At 40.5% G+C, this 21,523-nt stretch overlaps 1 protein-coding gene across 1 annotated transcript in view; it reads right to left on the reverse strand.

Moving 5' to 3' along the window:
* LOC147724400 (regulator of microtubule dynamics protein 1-like) overlaps nucleotides 1–21,523 on the reverse strand; it is a 394,761-nt gene that overhangs the window by 232,093 nt on the left and 141,145 nt on the right. The window contains exon 3 of the mRNA XM_086918037.1: nucleotides 7,879–7,968. Within this exon, the coding sequence (XP_086774163.1) occupies nucleotides 7,879–7,968 (90 nt within the window). The remainder of the gene's footprint in view (nucleotides 1–7,878; nucleotides 7,969–21,523) is intronic.

A 21,523-nucleotide genomic window follows, 5' to 3' on the forward strand; every position in this document is an offset into this window, starting at 1 on the left:
GCGAGAGCAATTCGTGTAAACAAAAATCTGAGTTTACAACCAAAATAGATAGACCCGCAGCCAGAAAGCTGCTCTAAATACTATAAACAAATTTACGGAGGGTCAAGGGGAAATAATTTAAAGACCTGTCTACTCACGCCCCTTCCATCTAAGTGCACAAATACAAGAAAGAAGACCAGGTCTAACCTATCTCGTAACTGTGACAGCCAGGGTCACTTGCTGTATTGCTGTATTGTTTCCATAAACAAAGACAGACCGAGAGTCGCCACTTTGGTCTTCACTGAACATCTCTTCTATACAAATTGATACTTTAAGCAGAATGAAAGCCATTCTTTTACAAAAAACAGTACCATTGACCTCGGCCAAAGAGACATAGGATCTGCAAGTCGCAAGGACTTCTGCAGAGATACACACCCTATTAACTACAAACTGCCCTATACATTTCTCAGAAATGTTAGGTCGTATCTTAAACATGTCTGATACGAGTGGTATTGTACATGTATTTAAGAAGATTTTTTCAGGACTGTTAGCACCCTTTGAAGCAGTCCTAGGCATATTTCCAAACTTCGTGCACTCTTTGTTTGGCAGACTGCCTCTCGTTTTGGGACTCGCAGCAGGGATATTATTTTTGCTCCTTCTGCTCTGATATGGCAAGCCAAATCACCAATAATACCCAGATCACCATGGAAAACACTCTTCTGGCGATGAAGTGTCGTGAGCGCATAGTCCAAATTTTGGGATTAACTTGTTTAAGAGAACTGAATACCACATGGTTTATGTCATTCAGACCAATCTGGCAAGATTGCATCTTACCTGTTCCACGATGCCTGCTGTGTGGAGAGGCATGCGTGTTAGACATCTGTCTCACACTCCAGTCATGCCAATGGATGTTGATACTTTGCTTGGACCAGTGACAGCTCATGCACTTTGTTGTCCCCAGCGGCTACCAATTCTGATGACGGCATTCATTGAGATCTCACAGATGCAGAATGCTGACGGTGAGGTGCGAGAGGAAAGCGGCACACAGGTACCTTCCAATTCAAACATTGCTGATGCGACCAACGCTAACGACGATGCTTCGCATCTATGTGCAATTAATCTTCTTAACGAGGTAATCCAACTTTCACCTACAATGGTAGACAAATTCTTTAAAGACTTAGAAGATTTGATGTTTTCTCCAACCAATGACACTGACTTTTGATTTGGCACACAGTGTTCTGAGTGACTCTGAATTCAATCTTCATTTTTCAAAACAAAGTTTCTAACTTTGGAAATCTATTTTTTCTATGCTCAAGCTTTTCCAAATTTGTATTTTTTTCCCAATTTTTGGGTGCAAAGTGATCTGCTTAAAGTAGAACTATTCATAAAGAACTAGAATTCCTAGAAAAAACTCAAAGAGACAATATTTGACCTTGTCCACAATCAACCAGTTTATATAATCTGCCATGAAATGGTCTCAAATTTTTCTTCTGTAATTAAGAACCATTTCATAAATGTATTTTCGCGATTCATTCGGATAGCATTTTCAAATGTCATCTATATGCTTTGAATGAAACATTGCTTTAAATGCGTACAGCACAAATGCTTTTCATGTATATCCAGTACCTATGTATTTTTTTTTTAACACATCATGTTTAGATATGTTTTAATGTGTTTAGAACTTAGTAATGGTGTACATAAGAAAGTGGAGTGGGTGTTGTCTGGTGTTATAAGCTCCAAGTGAATTTTCCCGATTCATGCCCTTGTATAGGTACAATTCACATTGCCTTTATATAGGCATAGAAATCAATCCCTTATTTAGGCATAGCCAAAGCTACCCAAATACAGGCATTGCTACTTCCACCCATACCAAACATCACAACGACTTCTTGGAAAACCAGCTTCAGCAGTCAGGGACTTCCCCTTGCTTGAATATTGATTTATCCAAGAACTCAGTTACTTTACAAAGAACAACTATTCCCTAGGGGTTTTTTCCTGACGTTCATTTGCCTGACTTTACGTCAAACAATGGCATTCCTAAACACCTTCAAGGTATAAATATGCCTTCAGTTGCTATGGCAAACTACAGTGGTTCGGAGAAGTTTGACTATCTACTTGCCCGAAGCAGCTCGCTACAGGAAGTGCCAAAGGAAGCCGACTCTCCAGCTGACGCACTGACTAAGAGGTTGCCCTTCTCCTGCCGAGAATCCAGCACCAGTGTTTACAAGCTGCCCTTGCGGAGTGTTGGGAAATCGAGTCCCGAGACAGAGATACCAGACTTCCTTCATTCTAAACAAAGGTATAGAGCTGATTAGAACCTAGAGAAACCTTTGGTAGGTTCTTGGTAAAAAATAACCAAACCTATGCTACACAATACTTACTTCTTCCCGTGTACTAGATTTAGGTTAGGTACACTGGGGTAGGCGCATTTTAGAAGCACCAGTTGAGTATCTTAGTCAATGTTATTTATGTATGTATTTTTATATGGCTTAGAAACCATACAATGCTATTACGGTATTATTTCATATTACTGTTTACACTGTACTCATTATACTTTGCAGTCTCCATAACGATTGTAGCAGTTCACCTCTCTTGCATGAGAAAGAAGACTGTTCAATAAACCCTTTTATTGAAAACGCCTGTCTCACTATTTCTCTGCAACTCTGTAGAAATGAAGCATGGACGATTGACTTAGTGAAATACTTATCTATTGTTTCCGCGACTCTGAGAGGTACATTTCTTATTCTTGGGAAACAAAGTTGTCATGTTTATGCGGTTGGCAGAAACTAATCCCTTCTTGTGAATTCGAGAAAGTTTCTAGGGACCTCTGAGCTAGCTGGCACTCACAATTAAGTTTAGTATATTCGATAGAGACCTAGTCGACATAAGTCCTACGTCAAATCTATAGGATATATTATTTCAATGCGCAGAGCCTATTGGGAATATAGGGACTACAGTACATTGGCACTTACATCTGCCTGAGAAACCTTTGAAATACAGTTTGCAAGGATGTCAGCAAAATACAGTCCCTTTTAAGCACAAACCTCCCATAGTATTTCGGTAAGCTTGTCCATTGCATTTTTAATGCTTCTAATACAGCCAGTATGGCACACTTTTTTGAAGCAATCAGGACTGGTTTAGTCAGTACCTTCCAGAACCCCTTTGGAGTCATACCAGCCTTTATACATTCTCTTTTTTACAGTATTTTCGGGGCATACTTTTGGTGTTATTCCTCATTTTCAGAAGTTTCGCTCTATTTTTGCTGCTCCAGAATAGATGATCCATTTTGAAACCCACTGGTCATTAAATTACCAACAGTCCAGCTGTGCTGTGAACGCATGATATGATTCTTTGGAGCCCCTCTGCTCCAGGAATCGAATACTGACTGGTCATTGTCTTTCAGAGCCGCTTGGTTAACCTGTGTACCACCCATGTTTCATTGCCTGTGGCCTCTCTTTAAATAGGCACTCAACATATGTCTGACAATTCAAGTGACTGTTATGGAAATGAACCTATTGAGGAGTCCGATAAGGTCCCAATTTCAGAGGTATCTCATGAACTTGCAGTTTCTTCAAGAGCCATGTAATGAGCTGCTTCCTTCTTGGGAGATGGGTACTTCGGCTCCAAGACTTTCAGACTTTGGCTCTAATGACACAGATGTAGGACAAGAGAATACTTCCTTAGCAACAGCTGATAGCGAGGATCATATGTATTCTTTGTAACTTTTGAAGGGGACTATTGCAGATTCATCGTCTTTGGATGTCAAATCAATCTGGATTTGATACATATTGACCTCTTGGATGAGAGTTTGGGCGTCTCCAATACATGTTATTTCAGCAATGTTTCTAAAATGTTTAGAATTCTTTTTTGCGTATTATTCTGACTTTTTGCTTTTTTATACATAATAGCATTGCATTGAATATGATTGGCTTGTGTCTTTTAGTATTTTGTTAGTAACTGAATTCTATTCACAACCATGGAGTGGGTGTAGTGAATTCTTTTTTGGGCACATTTTGGTTCTCCCTTATCATGACATTTGCTGACTTTGCTTTGCATGGCCACATATAACACACTTGTTTTCACAACATTGTTCTGGGAATATGCTGTACCCATTCCTTGTTATTCAGGGATTCTTTCTGAGATTAAGTCTGTACATATTGTGTAAGGTTGCTTTGCTACCTTACAATAATAAAGTGTACTGTTTTTCTCTGCTCATTCAGCAACAGCTCCTAATGTTTGACACATTACCGTTGCATCACTGAATCTTTCCAATACAGTAGTTTTATCATATAAACTGTGATCATTCCCTTAGGTGCTAGAGAGGTGGATTCCAGCAGAGAGGATTGTTTGGAATGACAGGAATGAACAACATGCAGCCCGGCTTGAACTAAGTTTACACTGACGATGTGGATCACCTAACTACATGCACCAGGTATGAGGTATTAGGCCAATACCAGAGAACTCAAATGAAGCCCTGTGCTCAAACAGTAAAGGTAGATTTAGCCAGATCGATAATTTGTCATGATTTGGGATGTTTATCTTGTATACCCTGTTAGAAATGCTAATTACTTTGCCTAGTTGCATCTGCCCAATGGTTGCAGCACATTTGCTTACTAACAATGATAGTTTCAATAAATATATTGTGATCTTTCTTCAAGTCTTTCTTCTATTTACTGCGGTCATGCATGAGTTAGTGAGTAACAAAAGGGTAGGATGTGTTTATACAGTTTCTGTAGGGACTAGAGGGCCATATTTGATATTGCCAAAATTACCTGCTACTCTAGGATCTGTTTCCACGTTTACTTTTGGAACTAGAGGGTCACAATCGAGGTTGCCAAAATCACCTGCTACTCTGGAGAGGTAAGGAGTTCAGGTGAGGCACTGTGAGCTAACCAGGATTTGGGTCGACAGGTAGTGATGTTGTAGAGAGACTCAGTCCTTACGTTCTAACGTCCGGTTGTCCTAACACCCAGTTTTGGTTTACCAGCAGAATATAAGCAATATCCAACTGAATAACTTTAAAAAATTGTATCTGAATTTTGTAATCTGGAATTGAGCTGAACCTGCACCACTCACACTATGGGACTTTGCAATCCTTTAGCAGAAAATGTAGTATAAATCTGATAATCCTAAAGCACACAACACTTTTTCTTTAAAGGAGTTCAAGACTTGAGGAAGATTGACTAAGCCACATTAGTAAACAAGAACATTAAAACAAAAGCATCAGGAACTTTGAAAGGAATAGATTGTACAAATTGAATTATCCTCATGACATTTTGATGCATGAATTGTTCCATTTATGAGAATAGAAGCAAGGTCTAATATTGAGCAGCACTCATGATTTGAATTAACAAGGTCTATTCCAAGCCAGACCCATGAGAATTGACTATTCAATCAAGCTTTGGGATTTGTGAAGCCTTTTGTGTTATGAATACAGGAGATTGGGGCATGCATGTGTATGTAAGTGACTGGATGTGTGTGCTTTAATATGTTTTCAAAATAAATCTTTTTTTTATTAGCCAAAGTTTTGTAGAAAAAAAGAACAAATATATCTATTGTAAAGAAAATGATCACCCTATTGTATATAAGAACAACACGTTATTACCATAAGTGATTAAATAAATAAATGTTGATTTGAATCAAAACTGTACTGAGCCCTTATCACATCCATGTCAAGCTGAAGAAGGTTGTGTATTGATGAAATAAGGTCGGAAGGGGGTCCTTTTTGTAATTTTGAGTTCAAGGCTACTAACTCCGGCCACTCTTCCCAAATGGAGCTGCTTCCTCAACAGCATGAAAACTCTCCTCAATAGATTTGAAATGAACAAAAGAAAACAAAGAATTCATGGAAGCGATTAATACCACAGTTCTGCCTTCTAATCTTAGCCCCCCACATACTTTCATAAACGTTCTCTTAATGTTAAGGACTCAAAATCAGCCAGAGCAACATTTGATTGATTCCTCCATATTGTCGAGCAAGATCTTGAGTCACCTTTAAAATTTTACATCAAGCACAAACTTGACCAGTCCAGCCAGCAATTTGCAGATGAATATCTAATTACTTAATCATTCAAGCTGTTTATGCTATTGACCACCAAGTATTGATTCAGAGATCACACAATACAGTAATTCAAGGTGTAGTTCTTAAGTGGATTAGGTCCTTCTTCTCTAAGAGAGCCCACATTTTCACTTTTTATTATTCTCATCATCATAATGCACCTCTTCGTTAGGTCGTCTTAAGATTCAATAATTACAACTTTTTCTTCATTGAATCCCTGTCCCACTTTATCATTTCATCAAGTATTGTCTGTGTTACAGTAATGCTGGTGATACCCAGATCACCCTAAACTGGAAAAACCTTTGCATCTGGATACATGTGGCTCCACAAATGACTTCTTGCAGATGACCTTCTAAAATTGAATACATCTAAAGTCTAAAATCTAGATCCTTATCTGTGGATCAAATTACCCTAACTCCTTATGTCTTCTGGTGTGTGGAATCGCCAAACAATGTCAATGGACATGAAGAAACAACGTGTGAACAGGGCCTCCAAACTCTCATTCCAAACTCAAGGTAACCAAGTGAGCAAAGGGACATTCTCCACAATGAGAACTTCACAACGTATGTTCACATGTCTTGGCCTTTCCCACAAGAATCAGCAGCTGTAGTTATTACATGCCTTGATAATGCCTTCTGACTCGTCATTGAGCTTCCTAGATTTCTAATCAACAAGTTACTACAAATCCAGAAAGCCACATCCAAAAAAGTCATAATTCTGAACAGATGTGCTCACATTACTTTACTCCTGTCCTCAATGGCCTATATTGGCTACTAGATATAATAAAATCTCCTTCTAACCCATAGATATTGTGCACAGAGTGATCCACAGAGCAGGAGGATCAATACTTCAACAACGCAGTCTCCAGAAATGCCCCAGTGTGCATCTTTCCCCATTCAAAAACTTTCTCCGTAGAGACCATGCATACACAGGGACATACTGGCAAAGAGAACAAAAATAATTAGCAGCCACCTAGAGTTCAAGGAATCAATAAAGAGATGGCTATTCCTCCAATCATGTTTTCAAATGCCTACACTTTAAAATGTATATAGTCACTATATCCCTCATACTCTTACTGCACCTCACCTCAGACTTAAGATGCTGAGGTGCCATCAGAACAGCCTCACATGCAACACAAAAATATATTATAATTAGGTCACATAATACTCAAGCTCTTCTGTTTATGCACAAAAAAGCAGAGTAGCCACTTACACGATTAACCAGAGAGAGTTTTGAGGCCTTGTGAGGAGCAGATAAATGTTTAAAAAATGCTACAAAACAGTATATTACCTGAAAAACACATGTATGTTACTAGAAAGGTAGACAATCTAAGCCAGGAGTCTAAATATCTTCTATGTAATTTTCAACTTCGTTTGTAGACTATGTCCAGTTACTCTCCTATGGATGTTTAGTGTTTAGTATGAAGCAGTCACTTAATTTTGAGTTCTCAATTGAAATGAAAAAGAATTTGTAAGGTAATCGAATAGGTAACACACTGCACTTCTTAAAACTCACTAATATGCTAACTGTGTCCTGTTCTACTATAAATTCCAGATAGAGTAATGTATCATCAGTGTACCAAATAAGTAGGATACCTGCACTTTGTCATTTTACTATTACTGGCATTACTTTTTTTTATCCAATACTCTTGTAACACGAAAGTATGCTCTTACCATTACGATACAATTTCTATGTTTTGATTTACCTAGATACAATGGGTCTTAGAAAGATCACTTATTTATTTAAAAAAATATTTTTTAGAGGCGGGGGCTCATTTGGAAGTTAAGGTTCACATGCCAAATATTACATTTATTGGGTAACATATATATTAATGGAAATACCTCGATATGTTTCTTTACTTCAAAGGCATTTGCAATTTGTGTCTGGATACCTTCATACTCTCCAATATCATTCAGTGTGATGGCAAACCACTGAAAGGTAAATAAAAAAATAACAAAAGGTAGCATTAGTTTTCTAAATCTGACATTCGATTTGGCAAAATACTTTTTGGAGAATTGAAGTGCGGTTGTACACGGAAGAGTATCAAATTGAAATGATATTGAAATTTCGATAGTTCTAGTCTACATAACTCTCTAAACATTACAAAATATACTGATTGTGGCTACCTTTCAGCTGAATTTTAATTGACATGAAACATTAGTGTTTGTGCAGAAATAGCTGACAGTGTACTATTAACATAACACATTAAACTAGAGGTATGAGTCTGACAACAGTTTCCTTTCAAATTATAATAAATGTCGCCAAGGTATGCTGGTAGCACAGTAGGTCCATCCCATCAGTAAACCATAAGATGGTTCAAAAGCAATCCTAGTAAGGCTGTGCATCTTCAAGAGGCGGCTGTTCCTCAGGAAGTAGTAAGCCAAGGAAAGAGCCTACATTTTCTCAAATATTTTTCCTGGTCATTTGGTCTCTGCAGAATTCTTGCATAGGAGACTTATCTAACATTTCAAGACATTCAGTGACAAAAATTGGATCTGCAGCTTGTCCACATTTATGTAATACATTTCTTAGCAAAAAGAGGTAATCCATTGCCTTACATATTAACGGTGTTGTGCGCTTCTGTTTTTTAAAACACAGTCTTTCTTTTCCATCCTGCACACACACCAATAAATTATTGGTACATTTAGGTACAACTGCTATTTCTGCGTTGGCCAAACTTAGACCACCCTTGCATTGGATACTAGTCTGGTGGACCCAGAGATGAGCCATTACAGACAATGCCTGCATGAAGGCCCACATGCATCAAGCATTTTTGTAGTCGCAAACGGTGCGATTCCTTAAAATCGGCCGTTTGCGAATGCAAAAGTGCTTTTTGGGATGCATGAAGCAATTTTAGAATTCGTAACATGTTTGCGAGTTCTAAAATTGCGGGTGCTTTTAAGAAGTCGCAGATGTGCGATTTCTTAAAAGCAATGTATCATTAAATTTAAAACTGTAAATTCGCAATTAGGGTGCCAAATTTACCGAGTGGTTGAACCACTCGGTAAATTTGGAAAAAGTGTTTTAAATGCTTAAAATGTTTTTTTTTCAACATTCATGTTTCACACACACATGTCCTTAGGACATGTGTGTGTGAAACATGATGCGTAAAATACATTTCAGGGGTGCATGGGGGGGTCCTTTGGACCCCCCCTGCACCCATGAAATTTTCAAAGTGCCACTTCGCAATTCCCATTGACTCCTATGGGCCTTTTGGCCCATAGGAATCAATGGGAATTGCGAAAATTAACTTAAGAATTCGGTATTCATTTGGGATTCGGTAAAAATTGCGATTTTTACCGAATCACAAATGAATACCGAAAATAATGATGCATAGCATTTTGCACTTCTTAATTTGCGATTCCTTATTTTTCGCAAATTAGGAAGTGCAAAATGTCACAATGATGCATGTGGGCCATAGTGTCTTGCTTATGGTAAGTCACTGGCCTGGTTCAGGCATATTTGGGACTCAGGTGAATAAATAGGCATCCCTGAGCTATGATCTATCACCCACAGAAACTATTGCTAAAGGATAATCTGTTCAAGAATGACAATGACGGATCTCTTAAACAAGCATTCCTATTGACAAAGCGTGTACTATATTGAAAAATTATAAACATACTTCAACAAAGAGAGTTTGAGGTCTGCTTGGACAAAGGTAAAGCTGCTCTAGCATAAAACTTTTTATGTTAAATTCAAATACGATAATCTAGCTTGGAATAGACTTGTATATTAATGGAATGGCTCTTCTGAGAAATCCATGTATTGTCTTAAATGCCTTAATCCTTTTCTCAATCTTCCATAAGAAACATAAGAGGAAGGTCACAATTAAAATTGCTCCTACTGGACACATACCCTTAGTAAGACCACACCCTCATTGGGCTCCAATCCACAAGCAGCTAATACTAAAATCTCAGAATTGTAAACCCTCCCTGGATATAATCATCCCCAAGAAGAAAATCATTCAGAAAAATATTAATAAGTTTGTCCTCTAATACTCCCCATATTAGAATTCTTAAAAAACACTGTAAGATTGCAGAAATGGAATGGAGGAAGGATTATGCAGAATACCGAAAAAGAATATCAGGATACAGTTAGAATCTATCACCTAGAAATTAGATCAGCCTAGGCCTCCCTCTATGAAGCAAGAATTAATGAAGATGCGAACTCCCCGAGGAAGATATTTAAAATTACAGAAACTCTGCTGGAACCTAATTCCAGCAGGCCACCCTCTGAATCCTCCAATGACTGATGTAATGCTTTGGCCACCTACTTCAAATCTAAAATTAATTATATCTACCTCTCCTTTCAAATGCTAGAGGGAATTTCTTACCACACCCTCCCTAAATCCCCTAGCATCACTGAGGAGTCTACCACACCCTTCCTGTCGGAATTCCCCCACCCTTCTCTCAATACTTTTGCTTTTATTTTTAGGAAAATTAAATCTGGTCCCCCACTTGACTCTGCCCCACCAGCAATCCTAGTTCTTGGAGCAAATACAGTATTTCCCACAGTGCTTGAGATGGTCAACCTTTCCCCGGAGAAGGGGTTCATGCCTCAACCATGGAAATACACCATGGTAAAAGCCATCCTAGAAAGCCTAATCTTGATCTGACATGCCCAGGGAATTCTCAGCCAATTTCCCTGTCTCCAGGCATAAGTAAGGTGGTACAAAAGTATGTTAAAGGGCATCTTTTAGAATTCCTTGAGGTGAACTTCCTTCTGCACCACACACAAACCGACTTGCGGCTGAAGCACAGCTCTTTTCAGGAGTGGTGGAGGACATGAAAAGGAGATTTGATCAAGGGTCTATAATTGCTATTATAATTCTTGATCTTAGCACAGGCTTTGACACTGTTGATCGCCATACACTTGTAGAGAGGATTCGTACGGCCAGTGTTGTAGGGAAAACCCTGTATTGGCTTAGCTCCTTCCAGGTTTTTGATAAGGCCTGTTCCTTTGCAATTTTTCCAGGCACCTGTGGAGTTCTGCAGGGGTCATCTCTGTCTTGGTCCCCCTCCTACCCCCAAACCTGCTATAGAAAGTTTGAGAATGTGACTGGAAAATAATTTGTACCTGGAGACCCAGGCTACTAAACTTTCTGCCATTATTTTGGGAATCCTCCGTATGCTACGCAAGATCCTGCCTTTACTTCCTCAGCCCTGGAGGAGGCTTGTAATCCAGGCTCTGACTCCTTCCAACCTGGACTACGGCAACTCGCTCTAACTGGGTGCTCCCAAGGCAGTTATTCGAAAACTACAAGTTGTGCAAAAAGCTGCTGCAGGTATGAATCAGCCAGACATGGTACGAGAGAGCTCGATTGGCTACCTGTTCCCTAAAGAATTGAATTAAAATCTCTGTGCGTACTACATAGAGCCTTCCATGCATGAGGTCCCCTATTTCCCACCACCTTGTTACACCATACTTCCCCAAAAGGCTTCTTTGATCCACCAATTCACAAGTGGCCTCTGTCACCACAATTAAAAGAACTAGAAGTAGAAGACGGTCTTTTCGCTTTAAAGAAGACTATTCAAGGTATACACTCAAAATATCGAGTTTTTAATATCAATTTGCATTAATATCGAATTAAAAAAGAGAATGGACACAATATCGAATTGACAGAATATAGACTACAAAAATATCGGATAGAATAGCAGTAATATCGAATTCAAAATATAGAATGGACAAAATATCTAGTGCTCCTAGATCTGAACATATATGCAAACTCAGGACACCTAATCACAACAACCCATTTCAAGGAAACAGCTCGCAACTGTCTATTAACTTTTGACAGTTTTCATCCTGGCCACCTCAGACAAAACCTCCCATTTGGTCAATTCCTGCGACTGCGAAGGAATTGTAGCAGCAAGGAAGACTATATGATCCAGGCAGAAGATTTGAGAAAAAAGCTAAGATGCAGGAAATACCCCAACAAACTAATAAAAGAAGCCAAAAAACGGGCTGGAAATAACAACAGAGATGCCCTGTTGGAACCAAAAGAGAAATCAGAATCAGAAAACACAAGTCCAATCTGTATCACAACATTTAATCAAGTATCGGATACAGTAACAAAGATAATCAAGAAACATTGGTAAACAGTGGCGGTCTTAAAATACCGACCCCTATGTTCAGCCACCGCCGGGGAAAAAACTTAAAAGATTTTTTGGTTCACACTCGCCCAGTACTCACAAACCCAACAGTAAGAACACAACCACTACCAAGTGGACATTTTCCATGTAACAATTGCAGTTTCTGTCATTTAACATCAGTAACAAAAACTGTAACCTTCAACAACAACACAAAATGGGAACTAAGAGGTTTTTCCAATTGTAACACCTGTGGAGTGGTATACTTAATAACATGCACCTGCAATTTACACTATGTAGGTATGACCACTAGGAAGATCAGTACCCGAATAGTGGAACATCGAAGCAATATTCGTTGTAAGAGTGCCACCACCAGGATGACAAACCATTTCATCGAGCAGAATCACACACCCAATGATTTGACATGGGTAGTGTTAGAAATTGTAAGACAACCTGGAACAAGTTCTACATGAACGTGAGCAAAGATGGGTGTTTAGATTACATACAGACACCCTCGGGCTGAATGATGACATTCCCTGGGGTGCTTTCAGAGACTAATGGGACCCACCACACGAAACAAAACCACTCAGAATTAGAAGGCTTTTTTTCAATCCAAACTAAACAAACTCTACCCGGATTAATACGAGGGAAGTCATTACAAAGCAAGACCAGTTCAAAAAGTGAAAATCTGATCAACTATTTTAAGAAATATAATAGGATCAGATAACATGCCAGCCTCCAGAACACTGAAAAAAATGAGTGCATAATACCTAGGTGTATCTAAAAGAACTAAACGCACCAGCAAGCATACCTTCATCTGATCCAACTTTATTTCAGGCAGAAAAACGATTTATATATTTTTTTAATTTTTCTTCTAAATAAACCACAAAGGAAGTGTAACATTGGTACATCTTCGAAAAATATCTCTGTCAAAAAATTGCATTGAGAAACGGCATCGCGGAGCCCTTAATTGCCACACCCGTCCCGCCACACTAACATTCTCCCAATATGGCCGCATTACATCGAACAGTCTAGTTTCCAGGAACTTTCAAACCCGGAAGCGTGGTGACTTCAAGTACACCGCTCGCCCGACCGCAGTCAATATGCGGCCGGGTGAGGAACGAGCAGGTAATACCGAGCGGTTTCACCGATAAGGAAGTAAGTACAGACATGCTAAGCGCAAACAGATACAACTTATGTATCGATCGTAAGAAGGGCTCTATACTCTTCGCTGAAAACACGTTTCCTGACGAAACGCGACTTTAATCATTATTTTAAAAACCCAACAGCAATGCTTCCACGAGGTGATCCCGCCCTCGCCTGAGACCATGAAGTGCAATTTAGCACCAATACATGTAAATATGCCGTCGCCATGATGAAACTGTATATATATGTGTTGTGTGTCCTATCTATAGTCATATTAAGTCCTGTGTTGTTTACATGTGTGAGTTCACAAAATCACGTTTTTCCACACCGTTCTTTTTTGCACTGGATCTGAAAGCCTGCACTCACCAATATGGTGCACAAGGGACACCTATGCCCTAGAAAATGTGAGTCGCATGTGTGATCCCCTTGCTCTTAAGGAGGGGATGTTTTGCCACTAACCAGGTGTCATTCTCTTTTACAGATACATCATTAGGATACAAATCGTATGTATTAAACGCATGTTTTAAATTAACAGCGCATAGAAATAACATTGAATCTATCCTATTTATTTAAATATAGGAGTGGTATATACAGGGCTGGACCCTGTATGGTCCTGATGAAAAGCTTGGGGAGCTTGAAACATGTCGACCGTAAAACACTGATTTAGCCAAATTAAAGGTTAAATAACTGTTTTACCCCATTTTAATATAACAAACTAGGAGCAGAATAAATTGTTGAGGCCCACTAGCACGGTATTTTTAATCACACATCCACTCCACCATCACAACACTTTACACCATACATAGCCTTTCACAAATATAGTGCTCCTGCGTAGTTCGCTAGTCGCAGCACGCCCCTTTTCATAGAGAACTGGGATGGCTCCAATGATGAAGCATGTCACCGTGGGGAAACCCCGGTGAGTGAGGGGACTCTAGAAAGAAATTTTTCTTTCTCTTTTTGGTAAACACTGACATAATTCATGCAGTAACCATACATACAAACTTGGTCTCTGGACCCATTACTATGGGTTCCTGATCTTTTGATATATGTAACTGGAGGCCGACCTAGCTTTGTTTATCCTCCTTCTCCCCCTGTTTTTTGACTATTGTATTTGGCAGCCACAGGCTGCGGGAGTTTTTTCCTAATAAAAATCCAAAAGGTCACCGGATCAGCGGATCCCAGTTGACCTAGTGACTACACAGGATATAACACGCACAAAACAACACTGAGTCACCATGGCACAAAATACAGGTTTGTCTTTCTCAGAAGACGAAGTAGACAGGGTTATTTCCTCAATGCTGGAGAAGTGTGGCTCACTGGTTAGAGCAGGCAGACCCTGAAGCAGAGGTCAGATCCGGGACCAGGGTTCGATTCCCGACGCGGCAGGGTGTTGAGCTCAAATGTCCACAGACTCGATAATTCTCGCTTCGGTGCCTGACCTAATCATGGGTTCACACTCTGCAACTCTGGGCATTAAGCTTGCTTAATCTCCACAACGCCCCCCCGCGGCGGGATGCCTGGCTTTCACCTTGGGGATGCCCTGTAGGGGCTATCTCACAGGGAAAAACCAGGACGGGTTCCCAAGGCAAGCGCGGAGATACCCCTTCGGGGGTCGATTCTGGCGCTATATAAGAAACACAATAAGAAACAATAACAATGCTACCACATGCAGGGGCACCTAACAGAGAAAACAGCGATGCAAGTCAGTGTTGGGATGAACTGACAGAGCTAAAAAGGACTCAGATCAAAACATTGATACATGGAATTATGATGGAAGAATACCTACAAGCCAACGCAACACCAAGAGGTCTTATAGTCAGAAACAAACCATTCATATTTCAACATGATAAACAGTTCAAGCTAGATTGGTCACAAATCTCGTGGCATTGTACCAGAGACTGGTTGGTTTTAATCATCAAAACAGCGACGAGGCTAGTGGATTCCCTAGAAGAGGAGATTCAATCCATGGAGATACGTCTAAAATCCTTCCAAAATCCTATAGAACTCAAAAAAAGATTGGATGAGCTTAATAAAACCATTACCGATTTCGAGATAAGTCTCAAGGACTCAAAATATATCAAACTATCAAAGGATAAGAAGGCATTCTCACATGAAAAAGTATATCCATATGTCAGGGACGACTACAAAACCAGCAGTAGAAACCCAGGCTACAACACTGACAGTGAAGACTCAGATACAGGGTCTGATAGCTCAGGAGGGACAGGCAACTATAACACCACCCCCAACAGAAGACCTAGACGAGGAAGAGGTAACATGAGGAACCCAAGAGGGAATCCAGCACCCATGTGGCCTATGTATCAAGACCCCAATACTTATGGTCCTCCACCACCACCTTTCTTCTACGGCCCACCTATGTACCATCAACCAAATTACCAGAACTGGGGTAATAACCAAGGAAATCAAGGAAATCAAGGAAAACCTTTTTTTAGGGAGAGGCCGTCCAACCCAACGAGTAAAAAACAAACCCAACCAGAGTGTACAATGGGCAGAACCAGTGGCGACAACAGGACGCCACACACGGAGCAAGGGACCACCAGAACCGACAACGAGCAGCAACCCAGTCTAGTAGTCAATCTGTCCTCCATAACTCTAACAGATATACAGAGACAAGTACTGAACAAAGGTTTAGGTTTAGTACCAACTCCAATCACAGACAAATTCAAACTTTGCTGTGAACTAAAAGAATTCCTTAGAAAATTAAGCTCCAGGTATTCTTTAAAGACAAGAAACCAGAGGAAAGAACAAAGAGTGACACAGGATTACAAAAGAGGTCGAATTTTGTTCCACCAGCCCACAGCCTACCAGTGGAAATATTAGCCTTTGAAAAAGCAGTAATGAAAGAGGTACAAGAGCTGGATCCACGAACAGTCAAAGTCTTCCACAACACCAGCAATGCAGAACTAACAGCGATACATGAACTATCTAAAAATTATAAAATCACGATCAAACCGGCTGACAAAGGCGGAGCAATAGTACTACAGAACACTGCAGACTACAGAAGGGAATGCCTTCGCCTGTTGGGAGACACCAGAAACTACACCATCCTCAAAGAGGACCCCACGGAATGATTGAGAGTTTCAATTGCTTATCTTACTGAGGAATGCCTGGCCAATGACTGGCTCAGCAAAAAAGAAACAGACTTTCTGAACAATAAGAAACCAATAACACCTTACTTTTATACAATCCCCAAAATCCATAAGAGACTTGAAAACCCACCAGGAAGACCTATAGTCTCGGGATTGGTTCAATTTTAGAACCACTGTCGAAATTCGCTGATGCCTTCCTAAGACCGTTGGAACAAAACACTGACACCTACTTAAAGGACACCAAAGACGTACTCTGCCTTTTGAAAGATCTAAGTTTTGACCCCACATCCAGCATTCTTATCAGTCTGGATGTGGAGAGTCTATATACGAGTCTGCCACATAGAGAAACTTTGCAAATACTGGAGGAGGTATTGTTTGAGAGCGAGTGGAAATACCATACCCCACGACATGTGGTGATGGAGTGCTGCCAACTAGCACTCACTGAGAATTTTTTTCGTTTTGAGGCCACGCTATACAAACAACAGCACGGGACTAGCATGGACAGCACTTTTGCGCCAAGCATAGCGGGCCTGTATGTTCATCAACTGGAAAAAAACAAGATTCTCAATGATACGAATCCCTACAGACATCAAATACTGACATGGAAATGCTACATAGATGACGTTTTTTTAATCTGGCAAGGTACGGAAAATGAAGCAAATTCCTTCTTGACATGGCTAAATATGCAAGATCGTTTTCTGAAATTGACAAGTTCCATGAGCAGGACTAGCCTAGTGTTCCTAGATCTGAACATATATGCAAACTCGGGACACCTAATCACAACAACCCATTTCAAGGTAACAGCTCGCAACTGTCTATTAACATTTGACAGTTTTCATCCTCGCCACCTCAGACAAAACCTCCCATTTGGTCAATTCCTGCGACTGCGAAGGAATTGTAGCAGCAAGGAAGACTATATGATCCAGGCAGAAGATTTGAGAAAAAAGCTAAGATGCAGGAAATACCCCAACAAACTAATAAAAGAAGCCAAAAAACGGGCTGGAAAAAACAACAGAGATGCCCTGTTGGAACCAAAAGAGAAATCAGAATCAGAAAACACAAGACCAATCTGTATCACAACATTTAATCAAGTATCGGATACAGTAACAAAGATAATCAAGATACATTGGCCAGTGGTAAACAGTGGCGGTCTTACAATACCGACCCCTATGTTCAGCCACCGCCGGGGAAAAAAACGTAAAAACAATTTTGGTTCACACTCGCCCAGTAATCATAAACCCAACAGTAAGAACACAACCACTACCAAGTGGACATTTTCCATGTAACAATTGCAGTGTCTGTCATTTAACATCAGTAACAAAAACTGTAACTTTCAACAACAACACAAAATGGGAACTAAGAGGTTTTTCCAATTGTAAGACCTGTGGAGTGGTATACTTAATAACATGCACCTGCAATTTACACTATGTAGGTATGACCACTAGGAAGGTCAGTACCCGAATAGTGGAACATTGAAGCAATATTCGATGTAAGAGAGCCACCACCAGGATGACGAACCATTTCATCGAGCAGAATCACACACCCAATGATTTGACATGGGTAGTGTTAGAAATTGTAAGACAACCTGGAACAAGTTCTACATGAACGTGAGCAAAGATGGGTGTTTAGATTACATACAGACACCCTCGGGCTGAATGATGACATTCCCTGGGGTGCTTTCAGAGACTAATGGGACCCACCACACGAAACAAAACCACTCAGAATTAGAAGGCTTTTTCAATCCAAACTAAACAAACCCTACCAGGATTAATACGAGGGAAGTCATTACAAAGCAAGACCAGTTCAAAAAGTGAAAATCTGATCAACTATTTTAAGAAATATAATAGGATCAGATAACATGCCAGCCTCCAGAACACTGAAAAATATGAGTGCATAATACCTAGGTGTATCTAAAAGAACTAAACGCACCAGCAAGCATACCTTCATCTGATCCAACTTTATTTCAGGCAGAAAAACGATTTATATTTTTTTAAAAAATTTTCTTCTAAATAAACCACAAAGGAAGTGTAACATTGGTACACCTTCGAAAAATATCTCTGTCAAAAAATCGCATTGAGAAACGGCATCGCGGAGCCCTTAATTGCCACACCCGTCCCGCCGCACTAACATTTTCCCAATATGGCCGCATTACATCGAACGGTCTAGTTTCCAGGAACTTTCAAACCCGGAAGCGCGGTGACTTCAAGTACACCGCTCGCCCGACCGCAGTCAATATGCGGCCGGGTGAGGAACAAGCAGGTAATACCGAGCAGTTTCACCGATAAGGAAGTAAGTACAGACATGCTAAGCGCAAACAGATACAACTTATGTATCGATCGTAAGAAGGGCTCTATACTCTTCGCTGAAAACACGTTTCCTGACAGAACGCGACTTTAATCATTATTTTAAAAACCCAACAGCAATGCTTCCACGAGGTGATCCCGCCCTCGCCTGAGACCATGAAGTGCAATTTAGCACCAATACATGTAAATATGCCGTCGCCATGATGAAACTGTATATATATATATGTGTTGTGTGTCCTGTCTATAGTCATAGTAAGTCCTGTGTTGTTCACATGTGTGAATTCACAAATTCACGTTTTTTCACACCGTTCTTTTTTGCACTGGATCTGAAAGCCTGCACTCACCAATATGGTGCTCAAGGGACACCTATGCCCTAGAAAATGTGAGTCGCATGTGTGATCCCCTTGCTCTTAAGGAGGGGATGTTTTGCCACTAACCACGTGTCATTCTCTTTTACAGATACATCATTAAGATACAAATCGTATGTATTAAACGCATGTTTTAAATTAACAGCGCATAGAAATAACATTGAATCTATCCTATTTATTTAAATATAGGAGTGGTATATACAGGGCTGGACCCTGTATGGTCCTGATGAAAAGCTTGGGGAGCTTGAAACATGTCGACCGTAAAACACTGATTTAGCCCAATTAAAGGTTAAATAACTGTGTTACCCCATTTTAATATACCAAACTAGGAGCAGAATAAATTGTTGAGGCCCACTAGCACGGTATTTTTAATCACACATCCACTCCACTGTGGTAAATATAATTTACCGTACAAGTTTTTCCATATAATTTCTAATAAGTAAAAGAATAGCTCAATCAAATGAGAGGCAGAGTCCGTGGTATCTGAGTCATACGGGCTTTAATTCGATGGCTCGAGCCACGGGACAAGTCAATAGGGTTTCAGGAAAATGACAAGACAATGTCAGGACAAGTCAACGTTATATTAACAGTGCACAATATATATAGTAAAACGGTACATTAGCATTGCATATAGGAGGCGTAACAAGTGAAAAGGAGAAGATAAGAACACATGTGCGTAGCAGGGGGCGTGAAAGAAGGCGTGTAATAGGCGTACACGGAGGCGTATAATGTGGACGTAAGGTAGACGTCACAGAAAGTGTCATAAGTGGGTGTATGCACAGAGGTAATCTGCAGAGTCAGCAGAAGTGCGGATGCGCGCGCAGCTAGCATGACGTGACATAGACGTGTAACTGGGGAGAACTTTAACACTAGTAGAGGAGACAGAAGTCTGGGATGTCAGAACGACCTGGACCTATAACATATCTGGTATCTTATGTTTGGAGGATGTATTATCTGGAGTAAAAGGTCTCTCGGGCAGGGGCTATACTATACTAAATGCTAGTGCGTGCATATGTGTCTACGTGTCTACGTGCGGGGCCATGGGCCTACTATGGCAACGGGAACTGTAAATTACTTGCATGGAGACAGGAAGACTTGCTCTTTGCTCTGCAGCCAGGGATATGTTTACCTAAATCACTAGACAGGAATGTATTTTCGAGGAGGCTGAACAGATAACTTGAAGGCAAAATACTGTCTTGGCAGGCAGGCATGGTTGAGCCAGGCACCACTTCGCTTGGCAGGAAGTAAGGCAGAGTTCAGGGATACGTGTCCATGCTGCAGCTTTCAGGAAAAAGAAAGCAGAAAGGGCTCGGAGGCAGAAATCAGGGCCTAGCTCGGCAGAGCCAGGAAAAACGTAAAAGTGTACCATGTAAAGACGTTGGCATGGCATGGTTAGGAACTGAATTATCGATCCATTCATGGTGGATCTGAAAGAGGACATGTTAACGCTGGACGCAAATGTATTTGCGTCTTCATATTCAGTCATGGAGGGAAATTACATGTACTTTAAGCACGTACATGGAGACGTTGGGGTACACGTTAGGGGACATACTTGACCATAAAAATTTCAATTACCTCATTCCCTCCTTGTCCCCTACGTTCCCTTCAAGATATATCAATCTTCATGAGTCCATCTATTTGTTCGTATAACATCATCTGTTCTTCTTTCTTTATTCGGGAATGGGAACGTGAACTTGGGCGGGGAATACAAGCTGTGGCGCACAAGCCGCAAATCGCTGGCCCACATTGAAGACACAGACAACAACTGAATACTATGGCCAATATAATCCCTAGGAATGACAGTAGCTGACATCCCCAGGCTGTTATTACACTCCAGAGCCAACTGGACCAAGTCCAGGAGCCTGGGTTCTGATGTATCTGATGGGCAATTTCGTGAAGTCTGGTGATGGCCTTATAGACTGATGGCGCGTTATTAGGAATAAACACGCAACAACTGGATCCGATGACTCTACAAGCTCCGCCCCTATCGGCCAGGATGATGTCAAGGACAAGGCGGTTCTGAAGAACAACAAGTCTCATAGCAGACTGCTCCTCTGTTAAGTTGCCCAAAGCGGAAGTAGTCTCATTCACTACTGCTTCGAGGATTCTGGTTAATTTGCGTATCAGTTTACTATTTGAGACAGTGCCTAGATATGGAAAGAATCCTTTATTGAAATCTGTATATTGTTCCCATGTAGTTTCAGTCTGATCAACGATTGGTAGACCTCTCCTTTGCCTAACGTGAGTGAGGCGGGAATTCCTGTGATAATCAGATGGGGCTAGAAAAACTGGTGGCAGTAGGAATGCAATGAAACAAGTACCATCCCAATCTAGAGGTAATCGTACATAGGCCGTCTGGCCACAAATTAAATAAGAATGTCGGGAAGCTTTGAATGTAGGCTTGCCTTCATCACTGAATTCGACCACAGTAGTACAGTCACTATGGCCTAGATGTACTGAACCACTCTTTCTGACG

Source organism: Lissotriton vulgaris, chromosome 4_1 (genome assembly GCF_964263255.1).
Source record: "Lissotriton vulgaris chromosome 4_1, aLisVul1.2, whole genome shotgun sequence".
NCBI classification, from domain to species: domain Eukaryota; kingdom Metazoa; phylum Chordata; class Amphibia; order Caudata; family Salamandridae; genus Lissotriton; species Lissotriton vulgaris.